The sequence below is a fragment of the Neophocaena asiaeorientalis genome, unplaced genomic scaffold (assembly GCF_003031525.2).
Source record: "Neophocaena asiaeorientalis asiaeorientalis breed wild unplaced genomic scaffold, Neophocaena_asiaeorientalis_V1.1 scaffold505, whole genome shotgun sequence".
Classification (NCBI taxonomy): domain Eukaryota; kingdom Metazoa; phylum Chordata; class Mammalia; order Artiodactyla; family Phocoenidae; genus Neophocaena; species Neophocaena asiaeorientalis.
In genome coordinates, this window is record NW_020174704.1 from 3,386,098 (window position 1) to 3,402,839 (window position 16,742).

A 16,742-nucleotide genomic window follows, 5' to 3' on the forward strand; every position below is an offset into this window, starting at 1 on the left:
ATAAAAAATGTTAAAGGTTAGTTATTTCATAGTTGCATACAGTGAATTAAATTTATCATGAGAAAAAGAATACGACAGGGATAAAATGGTCCTAATATTGGATTTTTGCCTTTTCCTATTGCCAGGAGTTCTGCATTCCTGCATTCAATCAAACATAGTGAAAATAGATAACTACAACCTGAAAATAAATTATTTCCTTGATGGTTTTGCTATCAAAACTCAAACAAAAAATGAAATGTACATTTTAAAAGCATCATATATCTGAATCACTTTCCGGTATTCTTCGTAATCTGTCCAGTAGAATCTGCCCATTGGTCTTTTTAAACTTCCTTAAGAGTTCTACCCCCACCCCGCAGGTTCCTGACAATAGCTTCAATACTGGTAAAACCTCAGCCTTTAGCCATAGTTTTTAATTCCTAACAGACATTGCTCTACTTTTTAATTATTTCTATAAACAAATATGATAACATTGAATGTTAAAACAAGTATTCATTTGATGGAAAACAATAATCAGTTTACCATATAATGCATAAGTCAAATGCACTATGAAAATGATACTCTGGTGCCTCTGTGATTGATACACAAAATGCAGAAGCTGGGGAAAGGAAAGAACACAGCAGTGTGCAGATTTGCAAGAATTAACAAGGCTGCTGTTTCAGCATAAACACCCAATAACCACAGAACTCAGTAGTATCCATTTGGCCTCAAGCAAAGTAATCAGTCACAGGACAGGTCAGTGTAAAACTGACTATGGAAAATATTGAACATCACGGGATTTAATTTTAGCGGTATTCAGGTACCAATTTAAATAACTGTAGAGTAATGCTTTGCTTTTTAGGACAGTAGTAGATATTTATTACGCTCACAGTAACCATCAAAAAGATAAACTAAAACTAATTACTATATGTACTGAAGGATTTGAGGGTTATTTTACTATTATTTTTATTCTTTTTTTTTCTGAAAAGGAGGTTAGTTTTGAATCACTCCCAGCTAATGGTTAATTTTTGAGGACTGTACTAATCAGCTTGTGACCACAGTCCTATGGATCAAAAGAGTGAATCCTCATTACAGCATCAAGCCCAGCAACTGCTCAGAAGGTTCCCAGAAGAAAGCGGTGGCAGGGGTGACTGAACAAAAGACAAAAACGGACTATTCAAAGTCCTTTAATATTTACATAGATAGCATTTGACAGTATTTCATGTACATTTATTTTTATTCTTAATTTTATTTGTTTAAGCAAAAATATAGTTTATTGGGAGCTCACAAAATCAATGAAGGCTCAGGAACAGGCAGGGAAAAAAGGCAGGAGGCTGCAGGCTTGGCGGCTGGAAGCAAATAACTGTCGATGGTACGTTGCTGTATATCCTCAATGTGATGAACACAGTATGTCTTACATATGATTTCTGAACATCAGAAATGTTCACGAAGAGTCTCTAAACCCACCAAATAAGAGACAGCCTGAACCCAACAATGATCTCACGTATATGTTTACTGTCAGCAGTCCTACTACCTTCAAGTCTTTATAAGAAACCTGCTTAAGAAATAAGATGAACTAATGGGTAAAACAGACAGTACATGTAATGGGTGTTCTGAGGAGGAGATTGGGAAGGCCCCACCCATGTGACACAGCAGGAAATTGTTCCAGCCAGATGCAGCAGGGGAGAATGAATACTGAGGGTCTGTGGGCCGCCAGGCACTGCACTTGGCGCAGGGGATGCAGAGGACCAGAAAAGAAAAAAAGGCACTGGCTCCACCCCTCAAGAGCCTTCCACACTTGCTCCCTCGATGGTACTGATTCCTTCAAGATGCCTTGCAGCTGCCCTTTTCCCAGCTCCATCCACACCTCCAGTCTGCAGTGAGGGTGAGCACCCACTTGCTCCCACCGGCCAGGAGCTCACTCATTCTTTTTTTTTTTTTAATAAGATGTTGGGGGTAGGAGTTTATTTATTTATTTATTTTTGGCTGTGTTGGGTCTTCGTTTCTGTGAGAGGGCTTTCTCTAGTTGCGGCAAGCGGGGGCCACTCTTCATCACAGTGCGCGGGCCTCTCACTATCACGGCCTCTCTTGTTGTGGAGCACAGGCTCCAGACGCGCAGGCTCAGTAGCTGTGGCTCACGGGCCCAGTCGCTCCGCGACATGTGGGATCTTCCCAGACCAGGGCTCGAACCCGTGTCCCCTGCATTGGCAGGCAGACTCTCAACCACTGCGCCACCAGGGAAGCCCCTCACTCATTCCTCTCCCTCACCATCCACGCAGCGTCCTGTGTATTCTACCTACTACTACCCGCCCAATCTCCCTCCCCCTCACCACTCCTCACACACATCCTGTCTCTCCAGCCTCAGGTCAGGCCTCCATCAGCTCTTACTTGACTGCTTCCATGCCCCTAATGTGAATTATTTAACATCAAGTCTCCATTTCTCTATTTTTAAAACGGAGATGATGATGGTGATACTTAATAATAATACCATCCATCTTACAGATTTCTTTAGAAAATGAAATGAACTGATACACATAGAGTGGTTAGAGTGTCTGTAGCACAGTAAATACTCAATTAGTGGTAGTTATTATTGATTGAGAGTGCCAGAGAGAGGAAGAGGGATAAAAACAAGGTTCAAGACCTCCGACACCACCCAAACTGTTAATATAATTACACTACACTATAGTTATTTGTTCACTTGTCTGTATCTCCTACCAGACTATAAATTCATTCTGCATCTAGAAAATAGTAGGTATGTAACAAATGCTTACTGAATTTTTTAAAAAAACATTTATTTGTAATTATATATTATATACTCATTTAATAGCCTTTAATGCCATTTTAATCAAATAGTGACTGGAGAGTATGATTATAAAAATACAGGGAACACAGATTTTTTTTTATTATCATGGGCTTTATCCTCTTTTCTCAAAACTAAAAATTACATAGGCAGAGCACACTCAGGCTCTAGTGGAAAGTGATGGTCAAATATTTAACTCTCCAAAATGTCATATTTGAATCACTTTGCCATCACATATGCAAAGCTATGTGAGACAGTCAAGACATCTGCTTCCTTGGTCAGAAAGTACAGGCATTCATGGAGATTGAAGCTGGAGATAGCAAATGGTAAACAACAGCCTCCAGAAGCTACAGGGTGGCCCACTGCCCAGGGCTAACACAGGGAAAAGGGTAAGAGGCTGACTCATCCCATTTCTCACATACACTCCAGATCATAAGGCCTCTAATTCCTCCTGCTACCTCTGGTTTAATACTTCCTCATTCAATTCTGTTCAACAGTACTTTGATGGACTTCACTAGTCCTCAGCTAGTCAGTCACTTTCAGAGAAGTCACTGGTGAAAGGGACTGCAACACATGACACATCTTCAATTCCTTTTTTTTTATACAGCAGGTTCTTATTAGTCATCAATTTTATAACACATCAGGGTATAATCTTCAATTCATCAGTGTCAATCTTGAATTCCTTTTTAAAAAAAGTTTCCATGGGGCTTCCCTGGTGGTGCAGTGGTTGAGAGTCCGCCTGCCAATGCAGGGGACACAGGTTCGTGCCCCGGTCCGGGAAGATCCCACATGCCGCGGAGCGGCTGGGCCCGTGAACCATGGCCACTGAGCCTGTGCGTCCGGAGCCTGTGCTCCGCAACGGGAGAGGCCACAACAGTGAGAGACCCGCGTACCGCCAAAAAAAAAAAAAGTTTCCAGCTTTATTGAGATATAATTAACACAACACACTGTGTAAGTTTAAGGTATACAATGTGATGACTTGATACACATATATATTGTGAAATGATTACCACAATAAGATTAGTTACACATCCGTCACTTTACAGTTATCTTTTCTTGTATGTATGTACTAAGAACTTCTAAGAGCTACTCTTTTAGAAACTTTCAAGTCTACAATACAGTATTATCTACTACAGTCACCCTGCTGCACGTTAGATTCCCTAGAACTTTCTCATCTTTTAACTGGAAGTTTATGCCCTTTGCCAACATCTCCCCATTTCAACTACTCCCCAGCCCCTGGCAACCACCATTCTATTCTCTGTTTCTGTAAGTAAGGTCATACAATATTTGTCTTTCTCTGTCTGACTTATTTCACTTAGCATAATGTTCTCATGGTTCATCCATGTTGTTGCAGATGGCAGGATTTCCTTCTTTCTCATGCGTAAATAATATTCCGTTACACACACACACCCCACATATTCTTTATCCATTCATCCATGGACAGACACTTGGGTTGTTTCCATATCTCAGCTATTATGAATACTGCTGCAATGAGCATGGGAGTACAGATGTCTCTTTAAGATCCTGATTTCATTTCCTTTTTTATATGCCCAGATATGGGATTGCTGGATCATATGGTAGTTCTATTTTTAATTTTTTGAGAAACCATAATGTTTTCCATAGTGGCTACACCAATTCACATTCCCACCAACATTGTATAAGGGTTCCCTTTTCTCTGCATCCTCACCAACATTTTTTATCTCTTGTCTTGGTAATAGCCATCCTAGTAGGTGTGAGGTGATTTCTCATTGTGGTTTTCCCTGATGGTAATGTTGAGCATGCCCATATGCCTGCTGGCCAGTTGTATATCTTCTTTGGGAAAATGTCTGTTAATATCCTTTGCCTATTTTTTAATCACAGTATGTGGGTTTTTGCTATTAAGTTTTATGAGCTCCTTACATATTTTGGATATTAATTCATTATCAGATATACGCTTTGCAAATATCTTCTCCTATTCTGTAGGTTGCTCTTTCATTTTGTTGATCTTTAATTCCATGGGTGAGACAAGCTACAGTTATAATGCTTCAGAAAAGAGGGACCTTGCATATGAATTTAGAGAGGTGGCAGAGGGTAGACAGGATAAGGCTTTGTGGAGGACTTCATACTTGTTGGCTGAGATAAACCTTGGAAAATGGACAAGGTAGACAAAGAGGTGAGTAGGAGGTTAAGGTAGAAGGAATGGTCATTAGCAAGGCTGAGAGGTGGAAAGGCCCTCAGGTGGAAGAGAGTGTTTGGAGAACAGTTATGGCTGCAAGATCAAATGAACAGATGGGAGAACACAGATGAGGATGAATGATAATGACACAGCAAGAAGGCACACTCCGGGGGTCTGGCAGAAAGGCCTTGAGGAGCTCTGGGGGACCTGAGCAGGGGGGGTGAAAGTTCACCACACAGTCATCTGCGTGATGGTTTGTCAAGGGACAACCAGAGGAGGAGAAAGTTAAGTGGCTACTAGAATGTTCTAAGCAAGAAGGAAGGGGGTGTCAGATTCAGAAAATATCAAGATGGGAAAGGATGAATCCAAAATGCTATTCTGACCCATCAAAAGGTGAGGGAGTCTGCAACCAGGTGAGCCTAAAGATGAGCAGTCTTCTTTTCCCACAAAGGGCCAGACAGAGCATGACCAGGGATCCCAAGTTAGCCCAAGAAGAGAAACAGATAATGTTTACTGAAGGTGTGATGTGTATCAGATATAGCACCTAGTGCATTATGTACCTTATCTCAATCTAATCTCTGAATCAACCTATTCTGAGAGTTATGCTTTATGATCACCAATTTACAGATGAGAAAACATAGGTTTACAGAAGTCAAATGACTTGCCTATGCTCAAAGAATAAATAGTGAAGAGGGTGAATAACCCAACAGATATTAATTAGAATAGCATCCACTATTTGTCAGGGACTGTGGGAAACAATAGCAAACAGGGAGATATGGTCCCTCCCACTGTATTCAAACTCAGATCTTTCCTTTCTTCCTTCCACCACTGCTTTACTCTTATAAAAGAAGCCCCTGGTCTAACACAGCTATAGCTTTTGACTAACGCCATGTTGTGCTGATATTAAGCGTAAATTTAATTTTTTTTAAAAAAATCATTATTACTTGGCTGAAGAATGTGTTTTAACCCTTTCATTTAAAATGCTGATGATCACAGGAATCCACAGTACTTTGTGCTCAACTGTTCGTTATTCATATGTTAAGCAAGAAAAGCTGATACCATCTCTCAGATCAATGTAAAGGAACAGTTTACACCAAAACTTGGGCCTTCTCACTCTTGCCATCCACGATTATTTTAGCTTCAAAATAATCTGCCAGATATCAGAATACAGAGTACAAACATCTATTTAGGTCAGACTACCTAATTAATTTGAACAGATCACACTAGAAAGAAAAATCCATGAATAATTTGCATATTTTATATGCAGGATGTTAAAAAATTGAAATACACATGGAATTCTCTGAGAATTAGAAAACATTTCTTCATTCATACTTACTAAGCCTGAGGCAACATTATAAATGTTGTGAGAGATATAGAAATTACTCAGACAGGATACCGTTTCTAGGTGTTTCAGTGTGGTAGAGTGTAAGACACAAGGAAGCCAGACATAATTCTAGTTTAAGGCATGGGTCTCTTGCACTTCTGCATGTATTATGAGTGAGGCACTGACTGTACTTGTTCTGAACTCTCATTTCAGGGGTGTTTCTATAGCAAATGGCCTTGATGACAGAGTGATATCTCCCTTCAGAGCAAAGAGCAGTTCTGCTTACTCAGAGATAGAACGTTTCTTTGCAGAGCAAAGGGTAGGCATGCTTACTGTCCAGTATAATAATGTTTTCTTCCAGAGCAAAGGACAGACGTGTTACCTACGCATTATAAAAGATTCAGGTTCCCTAAGCTCAGTGATCCTCAATGATCCAACCCACTTTGTGTGACTTAAGAGTTTCATGTCTTCTAGCAGCATCTCTGAACCAGTGATAGACTAACCTGCTGGTTTCCAACTTGGATAAATCACAAATCTTTGACAGTTCTTGACAGTGGTAGGTTACAAAAATGGCAACAAATTCTTCCCCTGGCTGCATCCATGCCCTTTGGTATCCTCACTGACACTGACTCAGCCTGGCCACGTGACTTGCTTGACCAATGGGACATTAGTAAACAGGACACAAACAGGAGCTTGAAAAGCACCTGTGTATTGAAGATAGCCCTCTTTCTGTTTTTAGAATTTAGCTGTCATGTGAAAAAGCCCAGGCTAGCCTGTTTGTGAGAAATACATGCCCAGTGTCCCCTACAACTCCAGCCATAAGCCTACCAATCACCAGACAGGTAAACAAAGCCAACTCAGATCATCCGGTCTCCAGGCAACTCTCCAGTTAACCGCTGACGTAAGAATGAGTCCAGCATAGATCAGAGAAACTGGCAGACCAGAGGAACTACCATCCAGCTTCTAAGTTTTGGGGTGGTTTGTTATGACAAAAGCTAACAAAAGATACAGGGTATACGGCAAAAACAACATCCAGTATAGTGACTATATTACAAGCTCCATAGGGTTCAGTCTATGTCTGGTTAAATATTATAACTTCAGCACTTATCACAATGCCTAGAAAAGAGATAAGTGCCAAGAGTTCCAACTTTGTCTTGGTTTCTCCATCTGAACAATCAATACACAAGTCACTGAAATTTCACCTCACAAGCAGGTCATGAGATTGAAGGGACTGCGTTTGAATCCAGCAGGGCACATGGTTCAGTGGAAAAAGCACAACTTGGTACTCAAGGAGACAGGTGCTCTGGTGTGTGAAAATCAGCTCTCCTACTTAATATCTGGCAGTCCTTGGGCAAGTTATTTAAACATATTGCACTTCAGTTTCCTTATCTACAGAATGGGAATAATAAAGCTTTCTCCACAGGCTTTATAACACCAGTATTTTAAAGGAGGCACTCTGTGCATGACCTATCAGAGAATGAGGGGCATTGTGGTAAAAGAGGTGAATAACTTGGAATAGCTGCAAACATCGTTAAATGCCAGCATCAAGTAAAATGCTCTTCAGTGCTCACATGTACGCATTCACTTGCACATTCTCTCTCTCATATACACACATGCACAAAATCAAACCTCAAATTAAATTCAAAATCCAACCCACAGAGACCTAGGAGGAGAGAAGCCAAGCACCAAGAGGTCTATATTATGGTCCACAAGAAGAAAAAACTCGTATTTTATAATGTGCACATGTTATATATAACAACCCAAAGTATGTTGTTTCAAAAGCCCTCCAAATAATATAAGCTTTCTGGAAGATTAATCCCTGACAATGTGAGAGTGTATAAAATGTACGCCATATTAATGAAACTAGAAGGTCACTTTACAGATACTCCACTTCATTTCTGCAGTTTAGAATTATGTAAATCCCTATTTTTAATTTTAGATAGATATTTTAAGTAATTACCTCTTTTTTTTTTTTTTTTTTTTCTGTACACGGGCCTCTCACTGTTGTGGCCTCTCCCGTTGCGGATCACAGGCTCCGGATGCGCAGGCTCAGCGGCCATGGCTCACCGGCCCAGCCGCTCCGCGGCATGTGGGATCTTCCCGGACCGGGGCACGAACCCGTGTCCCCTGCATCGGCAGGCGGACTCTCAACCACTGCGCCACCAGGCAAGCCCTGTGATTACCTCTTTATCTTCTACATTACCAGGTTTCATCACATTTAAAACTTTTTTTAATCTTTCTTTTACGATTTGGCATCTTTGAAAATTCTCTTTAACTGCTAGTCAGCAATTGAGTACAGTTGATATTGTCTCTTAAACATCAAAATACAAGGTGACTATTGAAAATTTCCAAATCAAACCAAAAAATCGCCCCAGGCTGGATTTGGTTTCTGTATCATTTGAGACTTTGGTAAGAAAAAGATTTTTTAATTCACAATTAAATTTATATTCTAATTTATATAGAGATTATATACTATTATGTTTTGAATTTCTTACCTAATCACTAGTTAACTGAAATAACATTGAAAAAAATTAAATAAGAAATCATGTATATTCAGAAATTAATACTTTAAAAAAATCTGGTTATTAATTGTCACAATTTTCTTTCTTGTATCTGTATAAGGGGTAGAACGGAATGCTGTTTAAGACTCAGACATGGATTTCAATTGTAGATCTGCCACTTCGGAACTGTGTGACTTATTACTTAAGCTCTGAGTTACCTCAAATTACCTAATCTTTGAGATTCAGTTTCCTTACATGTAAAATGGTGATTTTTATAGCATGTGCATGTGTTTATAAAATGGATTGCTGTGAGGATTAAATGAGATATGTATATAAAGTCCTTTGTCCATGACCTGAATCATAGGAAATACTAAATTAAATTAAATTTAGCTAAAACCATACTATACACTCACCTTCAAAAAACAACAAACACATCATCACATATCACTAGCCACTGGAAATCAAAGTCCAAAGTTCTACTTAACAAGACAACGTCTTCAGCTAAACAGGTACCTGTGCATCACCCATAAATATCCTTTAGGTCAATTCCATCTCTGTCCCTGGAGCAGAGACTTGGAAAGCTCCAGGACGAGAAGTTCCATAGAAAATAAAAAATTAGAAACACTACATATATTTAGAGACCTTTTAAGAAATAAATTCTTACAGATTGTCCTTCTGATCCTGAATCCAGAAACATCCTGTCCTCAGCCTGCACCCCCATTATGATGCACTACAATGCCACGCTTTCTTTTGGTGGTAGAGTGTCAAACGCCCCTCACCTCAGATGCAAAGGAGAGGTCTGCTCTCCACTGGAGGGACATCCAGGTGTCCAGCCCAGGGAGGATCCCAATGGGGCCCCAATCTCAGTCTGACCAGGAAAACCCCCCAACATTCACAACTCTGGGGACGATTATCTAATTGGCTGATGACTGTGTGACAGTTCAGGTAAACTGTCATCCTCTGTTTATTAATATCTTAAGAGAAACAAATAAACAAACAAACTACCTTGACTTACCCGGAAATAGTCGCTGCAGGCTGCTAGGACTGCCTTGTGAGCGTGGAATTTCTGTTCCTCAGCAATCAGCGTGACATCGCAGAGGATGCCGTCACTTCTCTGCTGATTCAGCGCTGCCAGGACGCTATCAGTGTGAGATTCTGAGTGGCAGAGCCTCTGGCCTGTCAGCATTTCTTGAATACTGCGAGGAGGAGAGCGAAGAGAGCAATCCAGTTAATGTTGTTCCTCTCGTCAGCCCAGCCGCCCCCAGACTCCCTCCCTCCTTCAAGAGCAACTCAGGGAGTGTGGATTCCAGTGTCTATAGTCCTCATTGTCTTTTTCTCCACCATCCTCTTGCTTTCTTTTTCTCTAATTCTCTCTCTTCCTCCCCCCAACAGGATTTCTTTCTCCTTCCCACTGGTCCCTCTCTTTGAGAATTTGTGTTTGTTGTGTGTCCATCTGTGTCTGTGTATTGGCCCATGACTGCAGGCCTGTGAGCCTCTGCTTCTGGGCCCCTGTCCCCTCAGTATGTATACATCTCTGAGTGCAAAGCTTTTTCTGGATGTGTGTCTAGATGTGTGTAAATATGTGTGCAAATCCTTCCACTCTGGGACCCCCTCCCTAGCTCTCTGATTCCTTTTCTAGCTTTGTACCACCTGTGTGGGGTTAGCACAAGCTCAGAACTTGCCAGGCACTGCTCTAGCACAGAACCCACTGCATGGCTCACCAGAGAAGAATTTACTCAGTCTCCCCACAAGACACAATACTCCATTAATAAATAAAATGAAACTGAGCAAATGTTAGTTAGGGGGAAAAAAGGCTACCAGTGACCATTTCATGTAAAAGGCCATTAATTAAACCATAGTGGCTTATTATTAAACTTAGGAAATTATGCACCACCAGGAGAACATCAAAAGAGATGCCATTGTAAAGAAAAAATTTAAGGCTGAAAGTAAAATATATCTATCTTATTAGCCTGCAATATCTTGTGTGATCTTCATATTAGACTTATGAATGACTGGGCAATCTATTTTCTGCTCTATTTTGTGAAATTACTAAACTTACCCGTTGTGAAACTTATCCCTTCACTCCCCACCCCAGCCTAAAATGTTCATCCCATATCCTTTCAAAACCCCAGGTCTTCCTATAATAATGGAGAAGTAATGCTATAAACACCAAATGCAAACGGAATTTGTGGATAGTTATGAACAATTCCAGCTTAGATACGTGAAAATCTCCACGGCACTCTAGAATCTCAGAACCGACACTGGACTAAAATGAGTGAGCTGCACCAGTCGTAAGTTACTCCCAGAATGAGAGCAAGGGCCATCAAGCTCTATTTCTGGCCTGCGACTCTTCTTGAAACCGAGTAAGGTTGCCATAAGGATGAACGAGCACTGTCTCCCCCATCCTGATAACTCGACATCCGGTTCCTTCCTCTGAATGTGAAAGAGCCTCTCAGGAGAGCCAGGGAGTTGCCACCAGCCAAGCCTGCATGGTTGCACCGCCAGTTGGCTGGTAAATTACGGTTCGGCATAAATCACCTTAAAGTAAACCAAATGCTTCCCGGGAAATGCCAGAGTGCAGCCAGTAAGCTTTATTGGACACTTTTGACTGGGGAGCCTCAAAAATGTCAGAACTATTGAAAGAAAAAATAAATTTGACAGGAGATGATGATATAGTAAGTTCTCGTGGGAAGGTGGGAGGATTATTTTCAGTTGAAATGCAGCAGTGAGTTTTGAAATGGTTACTGTCATCGAATATTCATCTAGGGGCTCTAGCTACAGGCAGACTTTTAAAGTCAGTAATTGAAAACCACACTCAGAAGCATAAATAACACACGAATTGCTAGGCAAAGGCTAGAATGGATATTAATTAGCATAGCTCAAAGAAATGAGGGAATAGAATAGTAATAGAAATATTATCTCAGCTAAGTAAGCTTTAGGATAGTCTTTGAAAAATCCTTCCTAAAAGGATGACATTTTTATATATTTTACAAACACAAAGCCCTTACTATGTTCCATGAATTATTCTTAGCGATATACAATTATCAATTCATTTTATCTTCATAACAACATTATGAGGCAGGTACTAATATCTCCATCTCACAGATAAGAAACCTGATGGTGCAAGATTAGGCATTTTGAGAACCTATTACCATGAACATAATAATGTAATTTGTCCTCCTGCTTAAAATATAAAAGAAACAGAGACTTCCCCGGCGGCCCAGCGGTTAAGACTCTACACTTCCAATGCAGGGGGCACAGATTCGATCCCTGGTCAGGGAACTAAGATCCCACATGCCGCGTGGCCAAAAAAATTTTAAACATAAAAAATAAATAAAAGAAACAAACAAGGGGCTTCCCTGGTGGCGCAGTGGTTGAGAGTCCGCCTGCCGATGCAGGGGACATGGGTTCGTGCCCCGGTCCGGGAGGATCCCACATGCCGCGTGGCCAAAAAAATTTTAAACATAAAAAATAAATAAAAGAAACAAACAAAACCTGAAACAAAACCAAAAAATGATAATCTGTAAAGAAGACCTCAAAAATCTATGCTGGGGGAAAAAAAAATCACAAAGTCCATATTAATTTTATATTTAGATTGTGCATAGTTAATCTCAAAATCAAAGTTACCTTTGAAAAATAATACACATTAATATAACATGAGATAGTGATAGGAAACGTTTGAAATCATGCTTCAAAAACATTTATCTTTGCACTGACTAAGATAAGTTTGGGGAGAGAAAACAGATTTTACTTATACATTTATTTAAAACTCTCATAACTTTTCTCCCTTTTAATATCACCTTAAATGCTACATAAATGTATTTTGAAATGTCATTTGTAGTGGAACAGAAGAATACATTAAAATAATTGCTTATAATGTTTCCTTACTCATTTCCCAAATATAGAGCCACAATTCATGTCCTTATTATTAAGACTGAATCAGTATTTGCATTTCAGACATCTATAGACAGCGAATAAATCTTGCCAGGGAAAGAGCAGCTGTAAACTGAAATTTGGCAAAGAATAAAGGGCTCGGCTCTGAAACAATTGTGAGGATACACAATTTCACAGTATCATTCAGTTGGGCTTGAAATATTCAAGCTTAAAGAAAACAGCATGCTAAATATTTAAGGCAACACTTGGCACAAGATTCCAAATATTTTGGAACCAATATGTTAGGACTCCTTAAAAGCAGAAACAAATACTCCAACATTTGGCAAGGAATAAAGGCTTATTAATCAACAGGTCATTACTGTATTCTGAAACTTCCCACTCAACCCTCAGATGTAAATCTGCAAAAAGTGTTAGGGCACAAGTGGTCACAGAACACAGCTGGAAAGCCATAGGCCCATGTGATAAAGCCAATAATTATAAACCAGGGAGGAGGTGATTCAAAGACTATCATGAACCATGTCTAAATTAGAATGGGAAGCAGACACATCCTTGCATATGGCTCCCTTGGCATCAAAATTATACAAATTAGCAATCTAAACCTCCCACCTCAGAGCAATGTCCCTCCATTATTTAGGAAACGAAGAAGAAAGGAAAAGTATATTCCTAAAACTTCCTAAATTACCAAGAAAACAAACAAACAAAAAACTCCATACAATAGGAGTCACATTTCCCGAGGGTATACAGATTTGTGTGTCATCCTAATATTGGGAAAGGTCTTCCATGGAAGCAATATTGCCACCTCAAAATTCACAAGTGGGTGCAAGAGGGTGACCTGGCTTCCTCAAGGCAACCCCAATACCCTTTCCTCTGTGGAATTCCTTAGAACTGCACTGTCCAGTATAATACCCACTAGCTACATGTGGCTACTGTGAACTTAAAATGTGTGTAGTCCAAATTGAGATGTGCTGTAAGTGGAAAACGTATGCTGGATGTCAAGGACATAGTGTGAAACAAAAGAATGCAAAAATATCTCATTAATATTTTTATATTGATTATATGTTGAAATGATAATATTTGGGGTATACTGGGTTAAATAGAATATATTGTTAAAATTCATTTTACCTGTTTCTTTTTACTTTTTAAAAAATGTGTCTCCTTGAAAAGTTTAAATTATATATATACTTCGCACTATGGTTCTACGGGACAGTCTAAAAGTTCCCTGGGGATGTGTCCCTCATTTCTTTCCACCTGAACTCTAGAAGGGTTTCAGGTACCCCATCAGGTTGCCGATGAGCCTGGCTGTTCCTGAATCTCACAGGACCCAGCTTCTGCCAGGTACAACATGGGAAGCCCCAGACTCCTTGAGCAAGAAATTGCTTTTTAGTGATGCCACGGAGCAACCACCTGATTGGCCAAATGTCAGCATCCAGTAACAGGGAGATAAATAAATGAGGTCTCAAGGACAGGACTATTCATGACTTCAAATCTTTAACTTTCCTTCTGGAATTGATGGTAAAAACTAAAGAGTCAAATGCAGAGCATAATGTTCATAACATGGTACAGCTCACTCACAGTGAAGCACTGTGTTAGTGCAAATCACTATTTCAAGTTCATAGTGAAGATTTTTGATCACAGAAATCTCTCAGATTCTCATTTTTTATAGCATAAATTTTGACTGAGTTCAGTCAGTTTGCAAGACATGAATTCCAAAACAGCTGTCTGGTTTTTAAACATCTGTATTTCAAATGTAAAAATTCAAGTCAATTTCTATATCAATGTTTACGTAGTACTTAAGATATACAAAATATATGCAGGTAGTTTTCAAGTAAGGTCACCAATAAGGTATTATATACTTATATATCAAACACAGTCAAGTAGCACAGAGATCCTCATTGCTTAAATAGATTACTTTACGCAAAAAAGAAAAGGACTGGGCAAAAAACCTGACAGTACTAGGATTATGCATGATTATCTCAGTTCAGTCTATTGATAAACTGTGCCCTAATCACTTCAATTCCACAGTCAAAATATTTTAATACAAATTAAATACATTAATATTGAAACAATCTTATTTATTTAAGCAGACAGGCTGTGGAAAAAAACCCAGCATGGGGGCTTCCCTGGTGGCTCAGTGGTTGAGAGTCCGCCTGCTGATGCAGGGGACACGGGTTCGTGCCCCAGTCCGGGAAGATGACACATGCCGCAGAGCGTCTGGGCCCGTGAGCCATGGCCGCTGAGCCTGCGCGTCCGGAGCCTGTGCTCCGCAACGGGAGAGGCCACAACAGTGAGAGGCCCACGTACAGCAAAAAAAAAAAAAAAAAAAAAAAAAGAAACCCAGCATGGAACTTAATTTTATTTTTTATAGAACACTTTGTAATTTGTAAATACCTTAAAATTAATGCTAGCAATTAATAACAATGGACAAAATAATAAGCAAAGAAAATACGCTATGCTTAGCGAATGACCAAGAAATAATGAAGACTATGCCAGTTAATTACAAATGGATACTTAAGGAAAGGAACTTAAATATAAATGGATAGTCTTGTTGCATTCCTTCCTTCCTTCATTCACTCAAACATTTATTCATCCTGTGCCAGGTATTGGACCAGACACTGAAGATAAAATGGTAAACAAACCAAACTCTGTAGCAGCCCTCACAGAACCCTCAGTTTAGCAAGGTAGTTACACTTTAATAAAATAATCTGGCCTCCCTGAAGAAGTAATGCTGGAGCTGCAGGCTGAAGGATGAGAACAAGTTACCATGGCAAAATGGGGACAGCAGAGATTTCCAGGTAAGGGAACAGCAAATGCTCTGATCCTGTGGCAGTGGGGGGCATGGACCTAACACACAGTCCACAGAATGTTCAGGGCTGGGACCCTAAGGACAAGCGCCGGTGTGGTACAGGACCTGGAGCTCAGAAGGAGGTCTTGGCTAGAGGTGTAAAACTCATGTGGATAGAGAGAATAACGGAAGCACAGCTGTGTCTCCAGAACACAGCTGAGAGACAACCAGTAGTCAAAGGCTGCTAAGAAGAAAGATAGGATTCAATACATAGAAGCGGGGCTGGGCTTAGCTGTGGGAAAGGACTGCCTTTTGAGTAGCAGGAGGGAAGGAATATTAAAACTTTGGGCATTTTTTGGCTTGTTGAATCGAAAGATTTGGTGGAACCAATCTCCACTGGACAACGAACGCATGGAAACACAGTATTTGGGCTCATCTGGGCTGGGATTTTGTCAGGCAAATGGATCAAAAATGCAGAGAGTAAGGGAAATAAAGGATTTAAAAGAGTGATAGATTCTAAACTGGCTAAGAATGGAAATGAGAGAAGGAAAGTGTTGATGGATTGGTAGAAAGTGGCCGGGCCAGTTGCTTTACAATGTTGTGTTAGTTTCTACCATACAGCAAAGTGAATCAGCTATACGTATACATATATCCCTCCTTTTTTGGATTTCCTTCCCATTTAGTTCACCACAGAGCACTGAGTAGAGTTCCCTGTGCTATACAGTAGGTTCTCATTAGTTATTTATTTTATACATAGTATCAATAGTGTATATATATCAATCTCAACCTCCCAATTATAAAGCAACTATACTCCAATAAAAATTAATTTAAAAATAAACAATAAGACCCTACTGTATAGCACGGTGTACTCTACTCAAGACTCTGTAATAACCTTTGTGGGAAAAGAATCTGAAAAAGAATGAATATACATATATATATGTATAACTGAATCACTTTGCTGTACACCTGAAACTAACACAATATTTTAAATCAACTATACTCCAAAAAAACTTAATAAAGAGAAAAGAAAAGAAAGAAAGTGGCCGGGCCAGTAATGAGACATTTTGCCATGAGGTCAAAGGGCAACCACTGTGGAGGTAAGTAAATCAGGAAGCTAGAAGGAGAGGAGGTCCTGCTAAGAATAAAGTGGCTGATGCAGTAGTTTCGGAAATAGAGCAACTACTGGGGATGCATGATCCACGGCGTGACCATGAGAGTAGGTGATTCAGTGAGGAAGGTCAGAAGCAGGTTGAAGATCCAGGGCCACCAAGTCGGGCAGATCCTCCAGGCAAACACTGAGGGCACTGGGA

The 16,742-nt window shown here is 40.0% G+C and overlaps 1 protein-coding gene across 1 annotated transcript in view; it reads right to left on the bottom strand.

Annotated features, from left to right (window-relative positions):
* The window catches only part of KLHL32 (kelch like family member 32), a 229,614-nt gene that overhangs the window by 167,749 nt on the left and 45,123 nt on the right, over positions 1 to 16,742 (bottom strand). The window contains exon 3 of the mRNA XM_024759311.1: positions 9,772 to 9,952. Coding sequence (XP_024615079.1) covers positions 9,772 to 9,952 — 181 coding nt within the window. The remainder of the gene's footprint in view (positions 1 to 9,771; positions 9,953 to 16,742) is intronic.